This window comes from Panthera onca, chromosome C1, assembly GCF_046562875.1.
Source record: "Panthera onca isolate mPanOnc1 chromosome C1, mPanOnc1 haplotype 2, whole genome shotgun sequence".
Taxonomy (NCBI): domain Eukaryota; kingdom Metazoa; phylum Chordata; class Mammalia; order Carnivora; family Felidae; genus Panthera; species Panthera onca.
Window position 1 is genome coordinate 180,385,532 of NC_138346.1, and position 14,535 is coordinate 180,400,066.

General features: G+C 34.9%; 1 protein-coding gene across 3 annotated transcripts in view; it reads left to right on the forward strand.

Moving 5' to 3' along the window:
* EPS15 (epidermal growth factor receptor pathway substrate 15) overlaps window positions 1-14,535 on the forward strand; it is a 155,813-nt gene that overhangs the window by 48,748 nt on the left and 92,530 nt on the right. For all 3 annotated transcript variants that reach the window (XM_060625110.3, XM_078451914.2, XM_060625111.3), the window contains exons 6-8: window positions 2,170-2,235; window positions 3,371-3,496; window positions 5,931-5,990. In XM_060625110.3, coding sequence (XP_060481093.2) covers window positions 2,170-2,235; window positions 3,371-3,496; window positions 5,931-5,990 — 252 coding nt within the window. The remainder of the gene's footprint in view (window positions 1-2,169; window positions 2,236-3,370; window positions 3,497-5,930; window positions 5,991-14,535) is intronic.

The following is a 14,535-nucleotide window of genomic DNA, read 5'->3' on the forward strand; positions in this document are numbered from 1 at the left end:
GTTTTTTAGAGCTGTATAGTATTTCCTTGCTTCTATTTACCATAATTAACATGCAGTGTAACATTAGTTTCAGGTGTACAATATAGTGATTCAACACTTCTATACAACACCTGGTGCTCATCACAGCTCATTATTAGTCCCCATCACCTATTTAACCCATTCCCCACACACTTCCCCTCTACCATAATTTAACTTCCTATTGATAGGCTTTTAGCTTGTTTCTAATCTTTTATTATAAAAAAAATGCTGCAATGAATAGTAACCTTGGATATATGTAATTTTACATGTGCAGAAATATATATATGCATATTCTTGGAAGTGTTTCAGAAGTTCTTGCGTTTGTGCAATTTTCACATATAATATAAACTTGTCTTCCATAGTGGTTGTACTTGTTCACACTCATACCATCAATTGGTTGAAAGGTGACAAATGGAATGTTAAGTGTTGTTTTATGGAGTGAGTTTGAGTAGTTTTCCTCATGCTTCTGAGCCATTTACATTACTATTATGTGAAATATCTGTTTAAATCTTTTGCCCATTTTTCTTGGGTTCTTGGTCTTTTTTATTAATTGAATTCTGTAGGGTGTGTGTGTGTGTGTATACACACATATATGTTATTTATATATAAATATATAAAATACATGTATATTTTTTTCTTTTCCAGTTTGTCATTTGTCTTTTGACATTGTGCTTATCTTTTTCCATAAAGAAGCCATTGTTTTTTATGTAAATGAGTTATTAGGCTTTGATTTTTTTTATGGTTTCTTTTTCACATTTATGTTAGTGTTGATATAAAGTATGAATATGGATTCAAATTTATGTTTTTTTACGATAGCTTATAGACCTAATACAGTTTATTGAATAACCAATCTTTTCCTTACTGATTTGAAATGCCACCTCATGGGGCGCTTGGGTGGCTTAGTTGGTTAAGTGTCCGGCTCTTGATTTTAGCTCAGGTCATGATCTCACGGTTCAAGGGTTTGAGCCCCACATTGGGTTCTGCGCTGGTAGAGTGTGGAGCTTCCTTGGGATTCTTTCTCTCTCCCTCTCTCTCTGCCCCTCCCCCTGCTCATGCTTTCTCTCTCTCAAAATAAAAAAACTTAAAAAAAGGAAATGCAACCTCAGTCATGTGCTAAATTCTCATATGTAGTTTGGTTTCTTTCTGGATTTTTTTGCTCTTACCCATTTATCTATTTATCCATGTACTTATCTCACATTTTAATTCTCATATTTTGTGATTTGTTTTACATCTGATAGGGCTAGTTCTCCCCACCCTACCCCCTTTTTCAGAAGTTTCATGGCTCTTACTTGTTTTTAAATTTAATATTTTAAAAAGTATTTGGTCTGAGTATTATGAATCTAACTTCAGTTTTGAGAATTTCTGCACTTACAAGTTTAGGCATGGACTCAGGGGGTTAATTTAAGGATTTGTTGTCTGTTATAAAAATGTTTCAAATATATCCATCTGTCTCTACAAGCAGATAAATATAACAACTTGGGTGTGCTGTTCATAGGTTCATGTACTTGTAACTTAAGAAATCTTAAGTTGGGTTCTTGTCCCGGTCTGCTTTCCTTAAATAGTGTTGGGAAAAAGTCATCAGTTAACAGGGCCACAAATAGTTTTGTTACATTCAGATATCGGTATCTTGATTTCAGTTGTAATAGGATTTTTTCTAGAACACTTAAATGTTTTAGTTAATGTTCTAACATTTATGTAGCTAATTCAGATAACTCAGTTTTTGTTTCATTTGTGCTTAGAAAAAGGTCTAATAGAGTCAATGTAAAATAGTGAAAATAGTGTTCTGTGTGCATTGAGTTCCAAATTTTGTATGAATGTCTTTAAATCCAAAGACCACTTTTTCTTCATTGTTTTTTTTTTAATAGTTTTTTTAAAAAAATTCTTTAAAATGTTTATTTATTTTTGAGAAAGAGAGAGACACAGAGCATGAGTGGGGAAGGGGCAGAGAGAGAGGGAGACACAGAATCTGAAGCAGTCTCCAGGCTCTGAGTTGTCAGCACAGAGCCTGATGTGGGGCTCGAACCCATGAACTGTGAGATTGTGACCTGAGCCGAAGTTGGGAGCTCAATTGACTGAGCCATCCAGGCACCCCTCTTTGTTGTGTATTGATGTGAGGTTTTCAATCCTTCGTGTGCTGTATTTTCTTTTTAGCATGATACCAGTAGTCCTTTGCTAGTCAGTGGAACCTCTGTAGCTGAGCTCCCATGGGCTGTAAAAGTAAGTAAACTTTGTAACTACCCTTTCCTTATCACTGCTTTGCTTCCTACCCACATAATCTTCTTCTACTTCCAAAATACAATGTAGTCTGCATTTGGCTTTCACTATTTACTGTAGGGGAAATACTAGTACTAGAAATCTTTTGAGGGACCTTACTGCTCTGTCAATCATTTTATGACAATTAATATGGCTTAATCTCATTTCTGTTATAATGTAAACTAAAAATGGTGATGTCATAATCCTGCATTAACTAAAACATTTTAGGAATAGATTGTTTACCCCACTGATATTATTTCCTGTTTGAAAATTCTGGTTAACTAGATGCTCTCTTTATGGCTCTAAAACAATTCTTTATGAAATTGTTTTCTGAAATGGGTATTTTTCATTATAGCTCTTTGGAGTCACCACACTAGTTATAGCTATCTTATCAGATTTTTTAAATTACAATTTTCAAATAATATTAGAATATAGCACATCACATGGCCCTTAATAAATATGTACAGTTTTGTTAGAAAGCCATTTGGTTTGTATGTCTATGTATGCTTGTGTGTTATTAACTAATTTTAAAAAGTATAGGGATCTGGCTTTGACAGGACAAATCACAAACAATAGTTTTTTTATGTATACAAATAACTTCCCTGGATTTTAGGGAATATCTTGTTAATTGATAAAAGGAAATAGCTTTGGGAAAAAAGGGGGAAACTTGATGTTTATTCCTGTGCCGGTTTATTTTGTTTTTAAAATCTGAGTTTGAAATGTGACTAATGCCATTTTGAGAAAGTCATAGAATGTCACTAACTACCTTTTGTGTTCTCATAAAAGTTACTTCTTTGTTATGGGTTTAAATGAGAGGACTAGATGCTCTTCTCAAAGCTCTTCCTGTCACTAAAATCTTTTGATTAAGCCAACAGTAGAAAAGCAAATAGTGTTTCAGCTGCAAAAGGAATGGAAGGGATACTGGACTCTTGAGTAACTTTTAAATTGTTATTTATAATAATATATTTTGATGAAAGTAAAAAGTGTTTTTAAAACAATTTTTAGGAATATGTTGTGTATTCTTTGAGGATTTGATTTTTTTAACTGCACTTAAATCCTTTTCACCAGTATTTAACTTGTGATCTTTTTTATATTATAGTCTGAAGATAAGGCCAAATATGATGCAATTTTTGATAGTTTAAGCCCAGTGAATGGATTTCTTTCTGGTGATAAGGTGAAACCAGTGTTGCTCAACTCTAAGTTACCTGTGGATATCCTTGGAAGAGTAAGATATTATTAAATTCTAAATGTATTTTTATGTATCTACCAAGAGCTCATTGTTAAAAATATATAGATCTTATTTTGAAGTTATGTTACTACAGAATTTTTTTGTATTCTGAAGTCATATATAAAATTATTGCCAGTTAATTTTGTATAATAATTTGGTTATTCTCTCTAAACTATGAGTGCTTGAAATCAGTTATATATGTAAGCCCTTTGAATAGGTCCTTTTTCCTTTGTACTATATGCACTGACTTCCCAGTTCCTTGATTTAATTTCTGGAGACCATCAGTATTTTATATCTGTCACCTACTTCATGGCTGTATCATGGGACTTTGTCATAAGGAATAGTTTCATCTCTGATGATTAATTCTTCTGTCTCAATAGAACTTTGCATCTTTCTAGATATTTTTCATAAATACTTGCAAGACTAATTCTTTGATTTCACAAGACCTTTAAATCTCAGAGTCCTTTACTGTCTTCATTTTTCGAATTTACTTTTTTCCTCATCCAACTTGATCCATAGTGTCATGTTGGTATCTTAAGCTCCCTTTGCCATGTTTTCTAACCTTTCTCCTGACCTGGTAAAAATCCAGCTTTGTGTTAAGCTCTCTGTGGTTGCAAATGGACTACTGAAAATCTAATAAGGTTGGTGTCATCATAATTTCATGATCACCAACTTCATCTGGGCCTTCCCTACTCTTGTACTGTTTCCATGGTGATTTCTGTCTATGCCTCTTTGTATTTCAGACCTCATCTATTCTCATTAAACCTCTAGCCATTTCTTTAGTCCCTTGCTCAGTCAGGATACATAGGGTCAGATCCTGGGTACACCATTTATTAGGTGTGTGACCTTGGGCAAATCATAAGAAAACTGTGTACCAGTTTTTTAATCTTTAAAATGAGCATGATTCCCAGTTTATAGGGTTGTAAGGATTAAATGTGAGAATGTATCTATTAAGCCCAGTGCTTGGTACATATTCTGTGATGCTGATGGTGATAATGACTTACCACCACACCACCAGTAGGAGTATTAGTGGATCACTGTTGTGTATTGTATAGGTTAGGTGCTCAATAAATATTAGTTTAAAAGCCATTTATTACTATTGTTTCTCACTAATCATTTCTCCACTGTGTGGTTGGTGTGAGATTTCTAAACTATAAATATAATCCTGTTATTTTTTGACTTAAAACTAACCCTCTCAGTACCTTCCCATTGCATTTAGAATAAAGTCCAGATTCCTTTTAAGGCACTTAATGACCAGACACTTGCTCATCTCCACTCCTGTCTCTTACCAGTATACTCTCTCTTCTTGCCCTGAGTACAATTTTGTTGAATGACAACATCTTCTTTTCAAGGATTTAACATAGTTTTATACCTGGTCTAAAGGTATGGAACCTACTCTAGATTTAAACCAAATCTACTAGGGCCTTTTAGATTTTATTTTTCTTTTGTAAGCCCTGGACATTAGCTGGTTAATAATTAATAATATTCACTGGGTGTTTATTTTAGTTGATCAGAGGTTCTGTAGTGTATGGAAAACAATAATGGTCTTAGTTGGGAATCTTTATGTTGAAAATTGATTCTGTAACTTAATAATAGTTGTGTGATCCTAGCTAAGTCATATCACTTCATGTCTAAAAAAGGGTTGATAGAGTTGAAAGAGTAGTTGCATGAATTAACTGAGATGATGTTTGTGAAAAAGCACTGTAGCTGTTTAAAGTGCTTTTGTCCATAATTGTTTTCTTGAGAAGAACAAACTATTTTCTTTCTTTTTTTTTTGTTTATTTATTTATTTTGAGAGAGACACAGTGTGAGTGGGGGAGGTGCAGAGAGAGGGAGAGAGAAGATCCCAAGCAGCCTCTGCACTACCAGCGTAGAGCCCAACGCAGGGCTTAAACTCACGAAACTGTGAGATCATGACCTGAACCGAAACCAAGAGTCGGACACTTAACCAACTGAGCCATCCAGGCACCCCCAAAATATTTTCTTTAAAGTTTTTTAAGGAATTTTTATTTAAAAAATACTTGTATTAAGAATTATTACTTTGGGCACTTGGGTGGCTCAGTCAGTTAAACATCTGACTCTTGATGTTGGCTCAGGTCATGTCCTCATGGTTCCTGGCAGGGAGCCCTGCATTGGGTTCTGCACTGACAGTGTGGAGCCTGCTTGGGATTCTGTCTCTCCTGCTCTCTCTGCCCCTTCCCCGTGCACATGTGCTCTCTCTCTCTCAAAATAAATGAACATTAAAAAAATTATTCTTGTTACAATCAATTTGTTAATATAGCATACAATAGTGATATAATAAAATGATCGACATAATATCTCCAAAATATAGATATTTTAATGTTTAGATAAAACTTTTCCCTGTAATTATGTGTTTGGTGTTTACAGGTAGCACATGAAAGAGCATTAATCTTTGTCAATTCTTTTTAAGGTTTGGGAGTTGAGTGACATTGACCATGATGGAATGCTTGACAGAGATGAGTTTGCAGTTGTAAGTAACCTAATGTTCTTAAAATCTTAATGGTTTTCTCAAGTGAAAATTTCCCTGTTATTTCCCTAAAATTGTTAGTATGAGTATTTTTACTTACAGTTTATAGGTAGTTAATAAATATTTTGAAACAGATGGATAATAGAAAATGTATGTTCTTATCATCTTCATTTTATTTGACTTTAAGGTACATAGGATTATCTGCCTTGGATAATGTACTGTAAAGATGCTGAGTGGTATTAATCTTTTATATCCCATCTTAACCAGGTATCTTGGTACCTCTCTGCTATGGAATAATTTTACTTCAAATATACCCCCAGATTTTCACATTTATTTTATTAAAGGAAAACATGGATAACACTGTAGTTTCACTTCATTTATAAAGGCAGAGAAAGTTTTGACATCTTATCTGAAGACATGTTATCCCTGGAAATTGGAAGTTGAATTCAAATAAAGTTGTATTCACTTCTTCCTTAAAGGTTAGATCGAACTCTGCCGTGAGCTCATGAAGAGTAAATCTCTAACCCCCCCTTTAATCTATTATTTGGAAATTAGTCTGTTCAGATTTTCTCTCCTTATTTTACTAAGAAATTGTCTATTTCTTTGACTTTTCAAACTCATTGTGAAGTTATTCTTTTAATCTCTTCTGGGGTTTGTGCTACTTTGTCATTCCAAATCTTACATATTTTTGCTCCCTCCATCTTTTGTTTAATTGAATTTTATTTAGTTTATCAATCTTTTAAACAGAACCATCTTTTAGATTTATCATTTCTATTATGTTTTGACTTTGCCATTCTTTTTTGCTTTTATCTTAATTCCTTCTTCCTAGTAGTTTCTTTTATCATCTTTACTATTAAAAATTTTAAATCATGTATTTTCTCTTGAGTACAGGTTTAACTGGCTTCCATAGATACTGATACAAAGTATTCTCCTTTTTACTACTTTTTAGATAACTTTTAGGGTTTTTTTTTATTATGTTTAGGAAAATGTTTCCTAATTTCAAAGTAGTTAATTTTTTTTGGTTTTTAGTTCCCTTTGTATATTAGCTTGATTTGATTATGCCTAGAGAATGTGCTCTTTAAAATCTCTACTTAAAAAAAATTCTTAAGGTTTTCTTTGTTGCCAAGTTCATGACCCATTTTTACATATGTTCCCTGGATATGTCAACATTTCTGCTCAGAAGATGTTAGATCTCCATAAATTCATTATATCAGTTTTATTGATTATGTTTCACTTTCTCTTCAGCATTACTTTTTTTTGCACTTTAATAAATTTTATTCTATCTCAAGAACCTATTAAAATAGGCAGAATAATTATTTTTACATTTGAAAAAATATACAGAAATGGAAACTTAAAGTGACTTGAATTGATGGTAATAGGTTCCTAGTCCTTTTTATTTTTATTTGGGTGATAATTGGGAAGTGGCAGGGAATCTCCCTTGCAATGATGACAGAAGTTATCCCAGCTATATGTTAAGGGTTGAATCAGTGTTTGTGTTATATTTTGGGGAAACAAGGTGGTATATTGAAGAGATTTGGCTGATGATGTATTTTGAAAGACTGTTAAACTATATATTAACTTTTCATAGTTTTTGTGTTAAGAATGTTGACACAAAATCTTTGCATTAGTAAGATGTGTAGAGGGATTTTTTTTCTTATAAAGACAAATATTAAAAATTTTAAAGAAGCATTTGTATAAGCATAGTTAAGATAGATGGAGAATAGTATTATTCTCATTTGATTAAATGGTAGTATGTGCTAAGGTAAGTGATTAAACACAGTTTATCTTAAATTCCTTGAAGGCTTTTACTAGACAACCTACTCTTTTCTTAAAGTAAACTTTTATTGAAAGAATAATTTAAGGGACACCTGGGTAGCTCAGTCATTTAATCATCTGACTTTGGCTCAGGGTATGATCTCATGGTTTGTGAGTTTGACCGCATTGGGCTCTGCACTGACAGTGCAGAGCCTGCTTGGGATTCTCTCTCTCTCTCCCTCTCTCTGCCCCTCCCCTACTCATGCACGCGCTCGCAAAATGAATAAACTTAAAAAAACAAAAAGACTAATTTAAGAATGAATGATGCATTTATAGGAAGTTACTACTTAAAAAAAATAATAAATACCTATCTGCCTTCTCCTAGATTCACTAATTTTAACCATTTTGCACCTTTGATTTCTTTCTATGTGCATTCCTGAGAAATTCTTTCCAACTTTATCATGCTTAGTGCCTTTAACTTTGAATTCCAGCTCATGTGATATTTATACAGCCTCTGTTCTCTTTTTGTCTGGATTACCTGATATTTCTTATATTTAAAATGTATCTCTTGAAAACAGCACGGTGCTTTGTTTCAATTTTTTACCTAATTTGACAGTTTTTGTCTTTTAAGATAATGATGCAGATACTGATTTTATTCCCCCATCTTATTTATTTTACATAATTATTTTCTCTTTTTTTTCTGTTCTTGTTGGTTATCAAGTAGTGATTCATTCAGTTTCCCTTCTTATTAAATTGGAAATTCTGTTATAATGTCTGTGGCATTAATGGTTAATAACACCTATTCCTGTACTTATAATACTTGTTTCTCTAGTTGTTGAAAATAAAGTAACCTTCACTCTAGTAAAACAAATTCTTTAGATTATATTTTCTCTTCTTTCTTCTTCACCTCATAACCCAAGAAGATTTTAGAACATTTTTAAAAATTCTAGATTTTACTCAGTTATTTAGGTCTTTTGGTTCTAAGATTTTCCTTGTAATTTTGTCAATGTTAATAGTCTCACTGCATTCTTTTGGTAGACTTTGCCTGATAAATCTTTTTCCACCTTTTTACTTTATGAGTGGGGCAACATAGTCCATACATTTTTTATTTTTTTTTTACTTCTCAGAATCTGTAACTTTTTAAAAAAAAAATTGAAATAATATGAGTACCATACAGGGTTGTATTAGTTTCAGGTGTACAATAATGATTCAACAATTCTGTACATTACTCACTGCTCACCACAATGAGTATAGTTACCATCTGTTACCAAACAACATTATTACAATCTTATTGACTATATTCCCTATGCTATGCTTTTCATCTTCATGACTTAATTTATTTTACAACTGGAAGTTTGTACTTCTTAATCTCCTTTATCTATTTATAATGGGATTCTATCTCATTCTCCACCCCCACCACCCTTCTGGCAACCACCAGTTTTCTGTATTTAAGAATCTGTTTTCTTGTTTGTTTGTCTTTGTGTGTTTGTTCATTTGTTTCTTAGATTCCGGAAATTAGTGAGATCATATGGTATTTGTCTTTCTCTGTATGACTTATTTCACTTAGCATTATATTCTCTAGGTCCATTCATATTGTTGCAGATGGCAATATCTCACTGTTTTTTATGGCTGAGTAATCAATATTCCAGTGTGTGTGTGTGTGTGTACACCACATCTCTTTATTCATCTATCGATGGACACTTGAGTTCCTTTCATATCTTTGCCATTGTAGATAATACTGCAATAAACTTGGGGGGTGCATACATCTTTTTGAATTAGAGATTTTGTTTTCTCTGAGTAAATACCCAGTAGTGAAATTACTGGATCAAATGGTATTTCTATTTTTAATTTTTTGACGAACCTCCATACTGTTTTCCACAGTGGTTGTACTAATTTATATTCCCACCAGTAGTGAAAAGGATTCCTTTTTCTCCACATCCTCACCAACACTTGTTATTTCTTGTCTTCCTGGTTTTGACTGGTTTGACAGGTGTAAGGTGATAGGTCATTGTGGTTTTGATGTGCATTTCCCTGATGTCTCCTTTAGTATGTGATAGTTTCTCTTTCTTGCCTTGTTTTTCTATGACTTTGGCTATAGGGGCGTCTGGGTGGCTCACTTGGTTAAGTGTCCTTCTCTTGATTTCAGCTCAGGTCATGATCTCATGGTTCATGGGATCCAGCCCCACACTGGGCTCTGTGCTGGCAGTGTGGAGCCTGCTTGGGATTTTCCTCCCCGCCCCCAACTCTATTTACCCCTGCTCTGCCATGCTCTTTCTCAGTCTCTCTGAAAATAAGTAAGCATTAAAAAAAAAAAAAAAAAGAGCTCTAGCTAGATATCCTGTAGAATGTCTACCATTCTAGGCTATGGGTTTTTGGAAAGAATACCACAGATGTGAAATGCCTTTCTCATAACATTTATCAGGGGGTACTTGGTGTCCACATGCCATTACAGGTGATGTTAACCTTCATCACTTGGTAAAGTTGGTGTTTCCCAGGTTTCTTCACTATAAAGTTACTCTTTTCCCCTTTTCCTACTCTATTTTGGAGAGGCAGACTCATGCTTTTTATTTTGTATTCTGACTTGGTATCTTCATGTTGATTTTTAAAAATTATTGTTATTATTATTATTAATATGAAATTTATTGTTAAATTGGTTTCCATACAACACCCAGTGCTCATCCCAAAAGGTGCCCTCCTCAATACCCATCACCCACCCTCCCCCCCCTCCCACCCCCCATCAACCCTCAGTTTGTTCTCAGTTTTTAAGAGTCTCTTATGCTTTGGCTCTCTCCCTCTTCAACCTCTTTTTTTCCTTTCCTCTTCCCCTCCCCCATGGTCTTCTGTTAAGTTTCTCAGGATCCACATAAGAGTGAAACCATATGGTATCTGTCTTTCTCTGTATGACTTATTTCACTTAACATAACACTCTCCAGTTCCATCCACGTTGCTACAAAAGGCCATGTTTCGTTCTTTCTCATTGCCACGTAGTATTCCATTGTGTATATAAACCACAATTTCTTTATCCATTCATCAGTTGATGGACATTTAGGCTCTTTCCATAATTTGGCTATTGTTGAGAGTGCTGCTATAAACATTGGGGTACAAGTGCCCCTATGCATCAGCACTCCTGTATCCTTTGGGTAAATTCCAAGCAGTGCAATTGCTGGGTCATAGGGTAAGTCTATTTTTAATTTTTTGAGGAACCTCCACACTGTTTTCCAGAGTGGCTGCACCAGTTTGCATTCCCACCAACAGTGTAAGAGGGTTCCCGTTTCTCCACATCCTCTCCAGCATCTATAGTCTCCTCATTTGTTCATTTTAGCCACTCTGACTGGCGTGAGGTGATATCTGAGTGTGGTTTTGATTTGTATTTTCCTGATGAGGAGCGACGTTGAGCATCTTTTCATGTGCCTGTTGGCCATCTGGATGTCTTCTTTAGAGAAGTGTCTATTCATGTTTTCTGCCCATTTCTTCACTGGATTATTTGTTTTTCGGGTGTGTAGTTTGGTGAGCTCTTTATAGATTTTGGATACTAGCCCTTTGTCTGATATGTCATTTGCAAATATCTTTTCCCATTGCGTTGGTTGCCTTTTAGTTCTGTTGGTTGTTTCCTTTGCTGTGCAGAAGCTTTTTATCTTCACGAGGTCCCAATAGTTCATTTTTGCTTTTAATTCCCTTGCCTTTGGGGATGTGTCAAGTAAGAAATTGCTGTGGCTGAGGTCAGAGAGGTCTTTTCCTGCTTTCTTCTCTAGGGTTTTGATGGTTTCCTGTCTCACATTCAGGTCCTTTATCCATTTTGAGTTTATTTTTGTGAATGGTGTGAGAAAGTGGTCTAGTTTCATCCTTCTGCATGTTGCTGTCCAGTTCTCCCAGCACCATTTGTTAAAGAGACTGTCTTTTTTCCATTGGATATTCTTTCCTGCTTTGTCAAAGATGAGTTGGCCATATGTTTGTGGGTCTAGTTCTGGGGTTTCTATTCTATTCCATTGGTCTATGTGTCTGTTTTTGTGCCAATACCATGCTGTCTTGATGATTACAGCTTTGTAGTAGAGGCTAAAGTCTGGGATTGTGATGCCTCCTGCTTTGGTCTTCTTCAAAATTTCTTTGGCTATTCAGGGCCTTTTGTGGTTCCATACGAATTTTAGGATTGCTTGTTCTAGCTTCGAGAAGAATGCTGGTACAATTTTGATTGGGATTGCATTGAATGTGTAGATAGCTTTGGGTAGTATTGACATTTTAACAATGTTTATTCTTCCAATCCATGAGCATGGAATGTCTTTCCATTTCTTTATATCTTCTTCAATTACCTTCATAAGCTTTCTATAGTTTTCAGCATACAGATCTTTTACATCTTTGGTCAGGTTTATTCCTAGGTATTTTATGCTTCTTGGTGCAATTGTGAATGGGATCAGTTTCTTTATTTGTCTTTCTGTTGCTTCATTATTAGTGTATAAGAGTGCAACTGATTTCTGTACATTGATTTTGTATCCTGCAACTTTGCTGAATTCATGTATCAGTTCTAGCAGACTTCTCATGGAGTCTATCGGATTTTCCATGTATAATATCATGTCATCTGCAAAAGTGAAAGCTTGACTTCATCTTTGCCAATTTTGATGCCTTTGATTTCCTTTTGTTGTCTGATTGCTGATGCTAGCACTTACAACACTATGTTAAACAACATCCCTGTCGTGTTCCTGACCTCAGGGAAAAAGCTCTCAGTTTTCCCCCATTGAGGATGATGTTAGCTGTGGGCTATTCATAAATGGCTTTTATGATGTTTAAGTATGTTCCTCCTATCCCGACTTTCTCAAGGGTTTTTATTAAGAAAGGATGCTGAATTTTGTCAAATGCTTTTTCTGCATCGATTGACAGGATCATATGGTTCTTTTCTTTTCCTTTATTAATGTAATGTATCACAGTGGTTGATTTGCAAATGTTGAACCAGCCCTGCAGCCCAGGAATGAATCCCACTTGATCATGGTGAATAATTCTTTTTATATGCTGTTGAATTCGATTTGCTAGTATCTTATTGAGAATTTTTGCATCCATATTCATCAGGGATATTGGCCTGTAGTTCTCTTTTTTTTACTGGGTCTCTGTCTGGTTTAGGAATCACAGTAATGCTGGCTTCATAGAATGAGTCTGGAAGTTTTCCTTCCCTTTCTATTTTTTGGAATAGCTTGAGAAGGATAGGTATTATCTCTGCTTTAAATGTCTGGTAGAATTCCCCTGGGAAGCCATCTCGTCCTGGACTCTTATTTGTTGGGAGATTTTTGATGACTGATTCAATTTCTTCCCTGGTTATGGGTCTGTTCAAGTTTTCTATTTCTTCCTGTTGAGTTTTGGAAGTGTGTGAGTGTTTAGGAATTTGTCCATTTCTTCCAGGTTGTCCAGTTTGTTGGCATTAATTTTTCATAGTATTCCCTGATAATTGCTTGTATTTCTGAGGGATTGGTTGTAATAATTCCATTTTCATTCATGATTTTATCTATTTGGGTCATCTCCCTTTTCTTTTTGAGAAGCCTGGCTAGAGGTTTATCAATTTTGTTTATTTTTTCAAAAAACCAACTCTGGGTTTCATTGATCTGCTGTATAGTTTTTTTAGATTCTATATTGTTTATTTCTGCTCTGATCTTTTTTATTTCTCTTCTGCTGGGTTTGGGGTGTCTTTGCTGTTCTGCTTCTGTTTCCTTTGGGTGTGCTGCTAGATTTTGTATTTGGGATTTTTCTTGTTTCTTGAGATAGGCCTGGATTGCAATGTATTTTCCTCTCAGAACCGCCTTTGCTACATCCCAGAGTGTTTGGATTGTTGTATTTTCATTTTCCTTTGTTTCCATATATTTCTTAATTTCTTCTCTAATTGCCTGGTTGACCCATTCATTCTTTAGTAGGGTGTTCTTTAACCTCCATGCTTTTGGAGGTTTTCCAGACTTTTTCCTGTGGTTGATTTCAAGCTTCATAGCATTGTGGTCTGAAAGTATGCATGGTATAATTTCAATTCTTGTAAACTTATGAAGGGCTGTTTTGTGACCCAGTATATGATCTATCTTGGAGAAAGTTCCATGTGCACTCGAGAAGAAAGTATATTCTGTTGCTTTGGGATGTAGAATTCTAAATATCTGTCAAGTCCATCTGATCCAATGTATCATTCAGGGCCCTTGTTTCTTTATTGATCCTGTGCCTACATGATCTATCCATTGCGGTAAGTGGAGTATTAAAGTCCCCTGCAATGACCACATTCTTATCAATAAGGTTGCTTATGTTTGTGAGTAATTGTTTTATATATTTGGGGCTCCCATATTCGGTGCATAGACATTTATAATTGTTAGCTCTTCCTGATGGATAGACCCTGTAATGATTATATAATGCCCTTCTTCGTCTCTTGTTACAGCCTTTAATTTGAAGTCTAGTTTGTTTGATATAAGTATGGCTACTCCAGCTCTCTTTTGACTTCCAGTAGCATGATAGAAAGTTCTCCATCCCCTCACTTTCAATCTGAAGGTGTCCTCAGGTCTAAAATGCATCTCTTATAGGCAGAAAATAGATGGGTCTTGTTTTTTTATCCATTCTGATACCCTGTGTCTTTTGGTTGGAGCATTTAGTCCATTTACATTCAGTGTTATCATAGAAAGATAGGGGTTTACAGTCATTGTGATGTCTGTAGGTTTCATGCTTGTAGTGATGTCTCTGGTACTTTGTCTCACAGACTCCCCCTTAGGATCTCTTGTAGGGCTGGTTTAGTGGTGACGAATTCCTTCAGTTTTTGTTTGTTTGGGAAGACCTTTATCTCTCC